Raw genomic sequence first — 12,687 nt, forward strand, 5'->3', positions numbered from 1 at the left:
GCAAACCGTGATCCTCCAGGTCTCAACCTCCCAAATGCTGAGATTATAAGCGTGCACCATCACGCCTGGCTCCTACTTTTTATTCTTTATTTAGAAACAGGGTCTACTGAGTTGCAAAGGACATCACTAAGTAGTTGAGGCTGTCTACGAACCACGGTCCTCTGGTCTCAGTCTCCCGAATTCTGGAACTACAAGTGTGCGCCACCACGCCCAGCAAGAAAATATTTTTAATACAATAGTACATTCATAAGTATATAGAGAAAATACTCAGAGACTTTTACTGATAGGCATGCATAATAATAAAACTAGAACTCAATGATAAAAAAAAATGAGGAGCTATAAAAATACTATTATATAGCCGGGCGTGGTAGTGCACGCTTGTAATCCCCACGCTTGGGAGACGAAGACAGGAGGATCACGCAGGTTCGAAGCCATCCTTGCTGGCTTAAGAGACCCTGTTTCCAAATAAAAATATAAAAAATAGGTCTGGGAGTGTAGCCCGGAGGTAGAAGGGTTTCCAGGAACCCCAGTACCACCAAAATAAATAAATAATAGAAATAATATTATATAAAAGTAATAGCTCTCTCTCTCTCTTTTTTTTTTTTTTCCAGTACTGGGGATGGAACCCACAAGCATTCTACCTCTGAGCAACACCCCAGTCCTATTTTCTATTTTTTATTTTGAAACAGGGTCTCCCAAGTTTGCAAAGGGCCTCACTAAGTAGCTGAGGCTGGCCGTGAACCTCAATCCTCTGTTTCAGCCTCCCAAATGCTGGGATTACAAGCATATGCCACCATACCCAGCTTAAAAATACTAGTTTTTTTTAATTAATTAATTTATTTTGGTGGTACTAGGGGTGGAACCCAGAGGCTTTCTACCTCCTGGCTATACTCCCAGACCCATTTTATATTTTATTTGGAAACAGGGTCTCACTAAGTTGCTGAGAGCCTCACTGAGTAGCTGAGGCTGGCTTTGAATCTGTGCGATCCTTCTGTCTCAGCCTCCCAAGTGCGGGGATTACAAGCATGCACCACCATGACCGACCTAAAAATAATAGTTTTTAAGTAAAGCCTACAGACAGCCTCCAGGAACACCATAAATTCCTGCATTTATATACAAATGTAATATGTGTACATTTTTATTTTTTTTTTTTTTTTTTTTTTTTTTTTTGGTGGTACTGGGGTTCCTGGAAGCCCTTCTACCTCCGGGCTACACTCCCAGACCTATTTTTACATTTTCATTTTGGAAACAGGGTCTCCTAAGCCAGCGCGCGGGGCTGGCTTTGAACCTGCGCGATCCTCCTGTCTCCGCCTCCCAAGCGCGGGGATTACAAGCGTGCGCCACCACGCCCGGCATGTGTACATTTTTAAAAATCACAATGCTGAAGATGGATAAGGCAATAAATTAGAAATACTATTTAGAAAACTGTTAAAAAGAACCAAAGAGCAAGGAATGGTGGCGCACACTTGTAATTCCGGTACTTGGGACTTAGACAGGAGGATAGTGGTTTGCAAACAGCCTCAGTTACTTAGTGAGGATCTCTGCAACTCAGTGAGAGTCTGTTTCAAAACAAAGACTAGCCGGGCGTGCGAGGTGGCGCACGATTGTAATCCCCGCACTTGGGAGGCGGAGACAGGAGGATCACTCAGGTTCGAAGCCAGCCATGCTGGCTTAAGAGACCCTGTTTCCAAATAAAAATATTTTTAAAAAAATAGGTCTGGGAGTATAACCCGGATGTAGAAAGGTTTCCAGGAACCCCAGTACCACCAAAACAAAACAAAACAAAAAAACAAAAAAAACAAAGACTAAAAAATAGGGCTGGGGGTATAGCTAGGAGGTAGAAGATCCCTGAGTTCCATCCCTAATACCGCAAAAAAAAAATAAATAGAAAAACAAAACAATAAAATAAAATGGAGGTAAAATGTCCCTGGGTTCAATCCCAAATACCACAGAAAAGAAAAGAGGGGGAAAAAAACAAGGGGGAGAAATCTTACAAAAACACCTCATAATTTGTTCTCTACTGGAAATATAAGAATATAAAATAAACTCACTGTCTTCTTGTCTTGGGAAGAAACCCTACCATTTCCATGGCCAATTGTAAGCGTTCAAAGTCATGCCTCAAATCTTCTCCCTCCACTGTGAAGCAATCCTGCTAATTCAAGATAAAAAAGGGAAAAAATTGAGATTACCTAATATATAATGTAGGCCATTCAGAAATGTAGTAACTTATGTTTAGAACACCTATGTATAAATGGGAATTGGAGCCCATAAAATATTTATATTCACATTCTCTACCTTTCCTATCTTAACTACAAAGTAAACACATACCTACCAAAATACCAGCAGGTTACCATTATTTGCCCTTTCACAAATACCAAAACAAGAATCTCAAAAGTAACTTAAAAGATAAAGAGCTGCCAATACTTAAGAAGTATGCTGATAGTGTTTATAAGCACTTCTGAAAGTTTTAGAGATTCAAAACATTTAAGAAAGTTTAATTCAAAAAGCAAATGTTATTTCTTCAACAAATATTTAGTAAGTGCACACAGCCAGACATGGTGGCACACACCTGTATAATGACAATATTTGGGAGGCTAAAACCAGAAGATTGCAGCTTCATGACGAGCCTCAGCAATAGACTCAGAAACCTACAGTGATCCTATTTAAAAAGAAAACAAAAAAAAAACAGAAAAAGGGACGGGAATATAGCTCAGAGGTAGAATGACTTGGGGTTCAGTACCCAGTATCATACACACAAAAAAAATGTCCCCTATATTCAAGGCACTGAACTAAGTACTGATTAAACTGTAATGAATTTAGAAAAGGCCAATAATGAAGCCAGGTGTGGTGGTGCACACTTTAATCCCAGCAACTGAGAGGTTGACACGGGAGGATCACAAATTCAAGGACAATCTCAGCAATTTAGTGAGGCCCTTAGCAACCTAGTAAGACCCTGTTTCCATTTAAGAAATAAAATTGAAAAAAAAATTAAAAAAGAAATAAAACAGAAGTAGAATGCCTCTGGGTTCAATTCCTAGTACCATCCCCCCCCCCAAAAAAAAGGCAGTAATGTAGTCAAAGAGGGTATACTAGATTTATGTAAGAAATAAATTTACGTTATAGCTATACTAAGGTATAAAAAGTAAATAGACAACATGAAAATCAAAGAAAAAAGCATATGTAAAAGTATAAAATGCTCTCAAAAATACATGATTAAAAACATTTAGCCATAAGCCAGGCGTGCTAGCGCACGCTTGTAATCCCATCATTTGGAAGGCTGAGACAGGAAGATTGCACAGGTTCGAAGCCAGCCTCAGCTACTTAGTGAGGCTCTCAGCAACTTAGTGAGGCCCTGTTTCCAAATAAAATATAAAATAGATCTGGGAATATAACCCAGAGGTAGAAAAGCCCCTGGCTTCCACCCTCAGTATCACACAAAAAAAATTAAAAATATATTGAGCCATAAATAAATGAATGAATAAGAAATTATACAGACCAGCTTTAAAGCACAATACAGACATCAACATATTATCAGTGTTTAATTAATCTTCCATTTATTTATTTATTTATTTATTTATTTATTTATTTATTTTGGTGGTACAGGGAGATGGAACCCAGGGGCTTTTCTACCTCTGGGCTACAGCCCCAGCCTATTTTATACTTTATTCGGAAACAGTGTCTCACTAAGTTGCTGAGAACCTCACTAAGTAGCTGAGGCTAGCTTCGAACCTGCGTGATCCTCCTGTCTCAGCCTCCCAAGTGTGGGAATTACAAGCATGCGCCACCACGTCTGGCCATCTTCCATATTTCATAATTCACAAAGGCCAAGATATGTTAGCAATAATAATAAATAAAATTTATATTTGGATAGATTATGACCATTTGAAAGTGAAAAATCTTCATTTATTAATTATCTCCATATCTTTTACTATGAGAGTCACTTGATAGGTACAATCTCACTATATCTTCAAACACAAATAAATATTTATACATTTATAGGTACAGGGTCTCACTAAGTAGCTGAGTCTGTCCTTGAACTGTGATTCTTTCTCTAGCCTCAGTCTCCCAAGTACTTGGATTACAAGCGTGTACCACCATGTCTGGCTAGTCAACTGGTTTTTAACCAACAAACTATCTACATACAAATAAATCATTCAACGAAATCAAACACTAATAGATCTTCTTTTCTAGTACTATTTATATTTCAGATAACTTTTAAGTTATACATGGATGTAACTGAGCAAAATGATGGCCTTTTAACAGTAACACATAATATTTAGGTACTAGTACTGACCGGCTCAGAGTCATAGCAATAATCTTCCCAGCTCTGTCTAAGAGATTTCTTTGTTATCTGAAAGTAAAGCAGATCAGTTAGGTAGGAGTTATTAGGGAATAGTTACTATATTTCTCTAATGATCTCTTAGATGTAGTGTGCAGGCAGCAATGTTGCTATCCACAGCAACATAAAATAAGAAACTAAATCCACATTCAGCGTCTCGGAGATCACGTCACTATGCTCCACTCATAAATAACATCTGCAGTGACTCTAATGTTTGTATTAACTGCCAAGTTCCATATCCTGTGAATCCAAACGTTATAACAAAAATATGCCATGGCCGTCAATTATAAAAATATTCAGAGCACATGCCGGGCGTGGTGGCGCACGCTTGTAATCCCCACGCTTGGGAGGCAGAGACAGGAGGATCGCGCAGGTTCGAAGCCAGCCGCGTGCGCTGGCTCAGGGGACCCTGTTTCCAAATAAAAATGTAAAAATAGGTCTGGGAGTGTAGCCCAGAGGTAGAAAGGCTTCCAGGAACCCCAGTACCACCAAAAAAATAACTAAATAAAATAAAAATAAAAATATTCAGAGCACAGTAAAAAAGTCTTCAATCACCAAATACAAAGCAAGTAATTTAAATATCGAGGAAAAAACTGAGCAGCTAGATTAGTGGGGTTTTTTGTTGTTGTTTTGTTTGCATGGGTCTGGGGATAGAACTCAGGGGCATTCAACCTCTGAGCTATACCCCATGCCCTATTTTTATTCTTTTTTTTTTTTAAAACAGGGTCTCACTAAGTTGAGGAGGGCCTCACTAAGTAGCTGAGGCTGTTGGCAAACTACGATCCTCTGGTGTCAGCCTCCCAAATGCTGGGATTATAGCATACGTCACCATGACTGGCTTGGATTATCAATTTTTTTTTTCTGGTACTGGGGATGGAACCTAAGAATATTCTACCTCCACGCTAAACTTCCAGACCAATTTTTTTTTTATTCTTTATTTTGAAACAGGGTCTGAGTTGCAAAGGGCCTCACTAAGTAGTAGCTGAGGCTGTCCTCAAACCGTGATCCACCCATCTCAGCCTCCCAAATGCTGGGACTAAAAACATCCACCAACACACTCGGCTGGATTAGCAATTTTTTAAATATCTACATAATTACATCTAGTAAAAATGTCTAGTATTTTATCAGAAATTGTTAAAGTGTGTGTGTGTGTGTGTGTGTGTGTGTATTTGCTTGCTTGCTGGTGATTGTATTAACTGCTGAGTCTCATAGCTTATGAATCCTGACATTATAAGAATATGTCATAGCTACTAAATATAAAAAGATCCAGAAGACATTAAAAAATACTTAATTGCCCAATACAAAACAAGTAATTTAAATAGGTTAGAAAAATCTGAGTAGCTAGATTAGCAATCTTTTAAACATCTACTTAATAACACCCAGCAAAAATGTCTAGTATTGTATCAGTGTGTGTGTGTGTGTGTGTGTGTGGGTGTGTGTGTGTGTGTGTTTATGCTGATGATTGAACTCAGGAGCATGTTATCTATCTCTGAGCTACATCTCCAGCCGTATTTTTTTTTTTTTTTTTTTTGAGGGGAGTACTAGAGTACTAGGGGTGGAACTCAGGTGCTTTTTCTACCTCCGGGCTATATTCCCAGACCTATTTTATACTTTACTTGGAAACAGGGTCTCACTAAGTTGCTAAGAGCCTCACTAAGTAGCTGAGGTTAGCTTCGAACCTGTGCGATCCTCCTGTCTCAACCTCCCAAGTACGGGGATTACAAGCTGTGCCACCACGCCCAGCTCTATTTCTTATTTTGAGCAGGGTCTCACTAGTTGCTGAGACTGGCTATAAACTTACGGTGCTCCTCTTAGCCTCCCAAGAACTGAGATTACAAGCATGTGCCAGCACACCTGGTTCTGAAAGTGCTCATTTGAAATCATGTCATATCAGAACGTGTTCTCTTGAATAACTTTGAAATTTGTTATATTTAATATTTTAAAGGTAGTTTATATTGATATATAATTCCAAGGTTAAGAATTATCAGTTATACAGTCCACTACATAGCTTGGGAAAAGTCTAAGGTGTCGGAGCAGGGTGTGGTGGCACTCGCTTGTAATCCTAGCATTTGGGAGGTTGAGACCGGAGGATAGCGGTTTAAGGACAGCCTCAGCTACTTAGTGAGGCCCTCTGCAACTCAGTGAGACCCGGTTTCAAAATACAGAATAAATAACAGGGCAAGGGGTCTAGCTTGAAGGTCGAATGCCGCTGGGTTCCATCCCCAAAAACTAAAAAAAAAATAAAGTCTAAGGTGTTAATTTCATAACACTAAATACATCTTACAACCTTTGAGTTGCCATCAAAATATTAACTGCAAAATCTAAGGGTGTGTGTGAGAGAGGGGGGTGGGGGACAGAGAGAGGGAATAGGTGAAATACTGAGGATGGAAGCCAAGGGCATTTTACTTCTGAGCTATTATCCCTAGCCCTATATTTTTATATTTTTATTCTTCTATTTTTTGAAACAGGGTCTAAGTTGTGGAAGGCCTCACTAAATTGCTCAGGCTATCCTCAAAACTACAATTCTCCTATCTCAGCCTCCCAAGTACTGGGATTATAAGCATGTACCATTACACCTAGCTTAAGGATTTTTTTTTTTTTTTTTTTTTTTTTTTTTTTGGTGGTACTGGGGTTCCTGGAAGCCCTTCTACCTCCGGGCTACACTCCCATACCTATTTTTACATTTTTACTTGGAAACAGGGTCTCCTAAGCCAGCGCGCACGGCTGGCTTCGAACCTGCGTGATCCTCCTGTCTCTGCCTCCCAAGCGCGGGGATTACAAGCGTGCGCCACCACGCCCGGCTAGCTTAAGGATTTTAACAAATTTTTTTTTTCCATAGATACTACATCGTCTCAAAAATGAGAAAATCTATTTTTCTCATTTTGGTGTTCTATTATTATTTTTGTGTGGGTTCCAGGGGATTGTCTACCTCTGGGCTATACTCCCACACATACTTTATATTTTATTTGGAAACAGGGTCTCACTAAGTTGCTGAGATCCTCACTAAGTAGCTGAGGCTGGCCTCAAACCTATGCAATTCTCCTGTCTCAGCCTCCTAAGCGCTGCAAAGCGTGCACCACCACACCCAGCTAGGTATTCTGTTATTTAAATGATTATTTCCATCTCTATTATTTAAATGATCTATTCTTGTGCCAATTCCATTAATATTTGTTTTAAATTTTTTAGTAATATGAGAAAAAGAATTTTTAAAAATCAATGTCATCCAAAGTTGTGAGAATTATACAATGTTTATTTTGTTTTGTTTTGTTTTGGTGGTACTGGGGTTCCTGGGAGCCCTTCTACCTCTGGGCTACACTCCCAGACCTATTTTTTATACTTTTTTATTTGTAAACAGGGTCTCCTAAGCCAGCGCGCGAGGCTGGCTTCGAACCTGCGCGATCCTCCTGTCTCTGCCTCCCAAGCGCGGGGATTACAAGCGTGCGCCACCACGCCCGGCCCAATGTTTAGTTTATTAATTAAACATAAGGATGAATTTTGGATTTAAGGATGAATTTAATGATGAATTTTGAGTTTTAAGGAAAGATTCCAATTCTCTTAAGTCATCTTCCCTTGAGGAATTTTTTTCTTTCCTTATTTTTTCATGGGCTAGAAGGTCTCACTATGTTGCCCAAGACAGACTCAAACTCAAGATTCTTCTCCCTTAACCTCCAGAGTACCTAAGAGTACAGGAGTGCACCACCACATCAAGCTAGAAGAATTTTACACTGACTATTTAGAAGGAATGTTCAATAAATTATAGTCAAACCTTTTTTTTTTTTTTTTTGCAGTACTGGGGATGGAACCCAGAGGCATTCTACCTCCGAGCTACACCCCCAGCCCTATTTTTTATTCTTTATTTTGAAACTGGGTCCCACTGAGTTGCAAAGGACCTCACTAAGTAGCCAAGGCTGTCCTTAAATCACAATCCTCCAGTCTCAGCCTCCCAAATGCTGGGATTACAAGCGTGGACCCCCACGCAAGGCTTATAGTCATATTCTGAAGTCAGTGTCATAACATCATGCAAAGAGTTATATATAGTCTACAAAACATAAAATCAAGATTTAAGTAATCCCTTGTAAAGGAAGCACTAATAATTAGTAATATTTAAGTGGGGCATGGTGGTGCGTGGTTGTAATCCCAATACTTGGGAGGCTGATACAGGAAGATTGCGGTTTGCGGACAGCCTCAGCTATTTAGTGAGGCCTTTTGAAATTCAGTAAGACCCTCTTTCAAAATAAAAAATAAAAAATAGGGCTGGTGGTGTAGCTCGGAGGTAGAATGCCCCTGGGTCCCATCCCCAATATGGCAAAAAATATAAAAATAATAATAAAACTTAATAGCCTGGAGTCTGTAAAAGGTAAATCGCTTTGTAAAGAGTACACCACTCCTCTCATATGGAAGTATCTATCATCAACAACTTACCATTTTCTTAAGGCATCTCACAAAATACAAAGAGTATATTTAACTAATCTTTTGACAGGCGGGGCTATACTCCCAAACGTACTTTATATTTTATTTGGAAATAATTAAGGGGGGTAATTTTTAAATTTAAAATTGCATCACATAAAAAGCCGGGCGTGGTGGCGCACGCTTGTAATCCCAGCATTCGGAAGGCTGAGACCAGATGATCACGATTCACGGACAGCCTCAGGTACTTAGTGAGGCCCTCTACATCTCAGTGAGACCTTGTTTCAAAATAAAGAATATAAAATAGGGCAGGGGCTATAGCTCGGAGGTCAAATGCCCCTGGGTTCCATCCCCAGACCCACAAAAAAAAAAAAAAAAATTGCATCACATAAATTTTAAGATTGCATGTATAAAAATATTTTAATATTCACTGCCAGGATTGGGAAAGAAACCACTATAATGAAAGATTTTAGGAGAAGAAAAATTCAACTATGCTCTATATTTTCAAATTAATTTTTTTTAACTCTCACCTGATTGAGATAATGATACTCCTCTGGCTGTTTAAGATGGAATGCTAACCTCTGTTCTTCACTTGCTCCTGCCAGGAGGTAATAGAATACATGATAGTTCCTGTTGGAAACAAAGAAAAGTACAGCCTTATAATGAACATGATTTGTGGTAATCATTTAACAAGAGGAGGGGAAAAACATCAATTAGTAAAATGTATTAGCTTCATTCCATTTTTAATACAAATCTAATAAATTCAATATTTAAGTACTCCTACAAAATAGAATGTTATAGGTACAGAATACAAAAGAATATGATAAAGGCAGCAAAATGACATAAGTCAGGATTTCTGAAAAGTCTGTCTTCCACAAAACCAATGAGAAGCCAGGCATGATGACACATGCTTGTAATCTAAGTACTTGGGAGGCTAAGACAGGAAGATCATGCAGGTTTGAAGCCAGCCTCAGCTATTAGTGAGGCTCTCAGCAGCTTAGTGCGAACATAAAATAGGTCTGAGAGTATAGCCCAGAAGTAGAAAGCCCCTGGGTTCCATGTCCAGTCCCAACAAATTTAAAAAAAAAAGAAAGAAAGAAAAGAAAAGAAAAAAGAAAAAGAAAACCAATGAAAAACCTCACAAATTTGTCAGATTTAACTTTTTTTTTTCTTTTTTTTTTTTTTTTTGGTGGTACTGGGTTTCCTGGAAACCCTTCTACCCTTCTACCTCCAGGCTACACTCCCAGACCTATTTTATATTTTTATTTGGAAACAGGGTCTCTTAAGTCAGCAAGGCTGGCTTCGAACCTGCGCAATCCTCCTGTCTCCGCCTCCCAAACTCTGGGATTACAAGCCTGTGCCACCACGCCCGGCAGATTTAACTTTTTAAGAACTCAAAACTGCTGAGTGTGGTGGCACATGCTTGTAATCCCAGCACTTGGGAGGCTGAAACAGGAGGAACGCACAGGTTCAAAGCCAGCCTCAGCTACTTAGTGAGACCCTGTTTCCAAATAAAATATTACATAGGTCTGGGATTATAACCCGGAGGTAGAAAGCCTCTGGGTTAGACCCCCAGTACCACCAAAAAGAAAAAAAGAAAAAGAAAAAAAAAGAACTCAAAACCTTGTAGCAATCCAGGGAATGTTTAATAAACCAATACATACAAATAAAAAAACAGCTAAATATCAGTAAAAAACAAATGTGTTGACATTTTAATTTGTCCTATCCCATCTCCTGTTCACCAACTCCACAGTAGCCCTGAAAATCAACAGCCTGCAATCAGAGTAGACACCAGAAGATTGGCAGTTGCCAATAACAGATGAACAACTAGATAAAAGATTAATGGAGGGAAAAGTCTACATGGAAAACCCTCTAGGATAAATCAAATGCTAAACTATAAAGCAAGTCTCAATAAATGCAAGGGAATTGGAAGCACACAATTCTCTAACCATTTTGCAATGTTACAATGAAAATAGAAATCAGTAACAGAAATTTCCAACATTCACAAATATGTGGAAGTTCAACAACATTCTTAAATAACCAATAAGTTAACAAAGAAATAACAAAAAAAATATGAAATACCTCATGTTGCACAAAACAAGAACACAACAACAAAGACACTTCTTGGTATCTGAGAAAGACTGGTTCCTGCACATCTCCTTACCTCTAGATATCTGAATGTACAGATGCTCAAGTCCATTATAAAAAAAAATTCCATATTTGCACATAATCTACACAAATATCCTCATATTCTTTATATCATCTACATGTTACTTTAATATCTAATCCGATGTGAATGCTTTATAGATGTTGTACTTTCTTATTTAAGGACAATAACAAGAAAAAATCCTATACATGTTCAGTACAGACTCAATATTTTTCTCTTGAATACTTTTTTTTAAATATACTGTTAGGAAATCCATAGATACAGACAGCCAATTTTCTCTATTGTAACAACCAAAACAAGGGGATACCCATGAAACAGTGCTTAGGAGACTTTATACCTATAAACCTATATTTAAAAAGAAATGGGTTACCCTGGACAACCATTGGTGGGAGGGGGGAAGGGAAGATGGGGACAGGGGGGAGAGGGCACCAAGTATAGTTTAAATATATACCATTTATGATCAAAAATATTTGTTTAAAAAATAAAAATAAAAAAATAGAAAGAAAAAGAAAGATCTCAAATCTACAACCTAAACACCTGCCATAAGAGGTAACCTAGAGGGAAAGCTGAGTGTGGTGGCGCACACTTGTGATCCCAGTACTAGAGAGGCTGAGACAGGAGGATCACGTTTCCAGCCAGCCCCAGCAACTTAGCGAGACCCTCCACAACTTGGTGAGAACCTGTTTCAAAAATAAAGAATAAGCCAGGCATGGTAGCACGCTTGTAAGGCCAGCGCTTAAGAGGCTGAGACAGGAGGATCACACAGGTTCAAAGCCGGCTTTAGCTACTGAGTGAGGCTCTCAGCAACTTAATAAGACCTTGTTTCCAAATAAATTATTTTTTAAAAAATAGGTCTGGTAGTATGGCCTGGAGGTAGAAAGCCCCTGGGTTCCACCCCCAGTACCACAAGAAAGATAGATAGATAGATAGATAGATAGGTAGATGGATGGAAAGAAAAGAAGGAAGGATGAACGAACGGACTGGATGTAACTCAGAAGTAGAATACCCCTAGGTTCAAACCCCAGTACCACAAAAGAAAAAAAAAAGAAAGAAAGAAAAAAAGAACCTAAGGGGGAAAAGCAAACAAACTAAGCTCAAATAAAGGAGGAGGAAAATAAAAACTATTAATGTAGAAATAAGAAAATATAGAGAACATCAACAAAATTTAAAAATGGTTTGTTAAAAAGATCCACAAGCTTTTATCTAATTTGTTAAAACATTAATAAACTTTTATATAAACTGAAGAGAGAAATAGGCAGAAAGACAGAAATCCAAACATTCAGATAAAAAGAGAAACATTACTACCAATCTTACAGAAATACAAAAGATTAGAGATACTATAAACAAATTTTTGTCTACAAGTTAGGTAAACTAGATAAAATGGACAAATCCCTAGAAAGAAGCAAACTATTAAATCTACAAAAGAAGAAATACAAAGTCTAAACAGATCCATTAACAGTTAAAGTGTTTGAATTAGTAATAAAACTTTCCACAAATAAAACCCAGAACTATCTGACATTGTTGGTGAATTCTACCAAACATTTAAAGAAGTAATCCTATCCTTCCTAAACACTTTCTAAAAACTGTAGAAGGAAACAGTTTCCATTTCATCCTATAAACAGCATACTGTTTATACCCTGATACCAAAGACATCACAAGGAAACCTTACAAGAAATATACAGAGAAAAAAAACACACAAAACAATACTAGAAAGCAAAATCTAACATGTAATAATTATACACACACACACACACACACACACACACACACACAC

General features: G+C 38.2%; 1 protein-coding gene across 2 annotated transcripts in view; it reads right to left on the minus strand.

Annotated features, from left to right (window-relative positions):
* Nucleotides 1-12,687, minus strand: part of MYO9A (myosin IXA) — a gene marked incomplete at both ends in the record, with an annotated part of 187,408 nt that overhangs the window by 153,304 nt on the left and 21,417 nt on the right. For both annotated transcript variants that reach the window (XM_080693311.1, XM_080693312.1), the window contains 3 exons: nucleotides 2,052-2,149; nucleotides 4,295-4,351; nucleotides 9,277-9,376. In XM_080693311.1, the coding sequence (XP_080549437.1) occupies nucleotides 2,052-2,149; nucleotides 4,295-4,351; nucleotides 9,277-9,376 (255 nt within the window). The remainder of the gene's footprint in view (nucleotides 1-2,051; nucleotides 2,150-4,294; nucleotides 4,352-9,276; nucleotides 9,377-12,687) is intronic.

The sequence above is a fragment of the Muscardinus avellanarius genome (genome assembly GCF_963383645.1).
Source record: "Muscardinus avellanarius genome assembly, chromosome: 3".
NCBI classification, from domain to species: Eukaryota; Metazoa; Chordata; class Mammalia; order Rodentia; family Gliridae; genus Muscardinus; species Muscardinus avellanarius.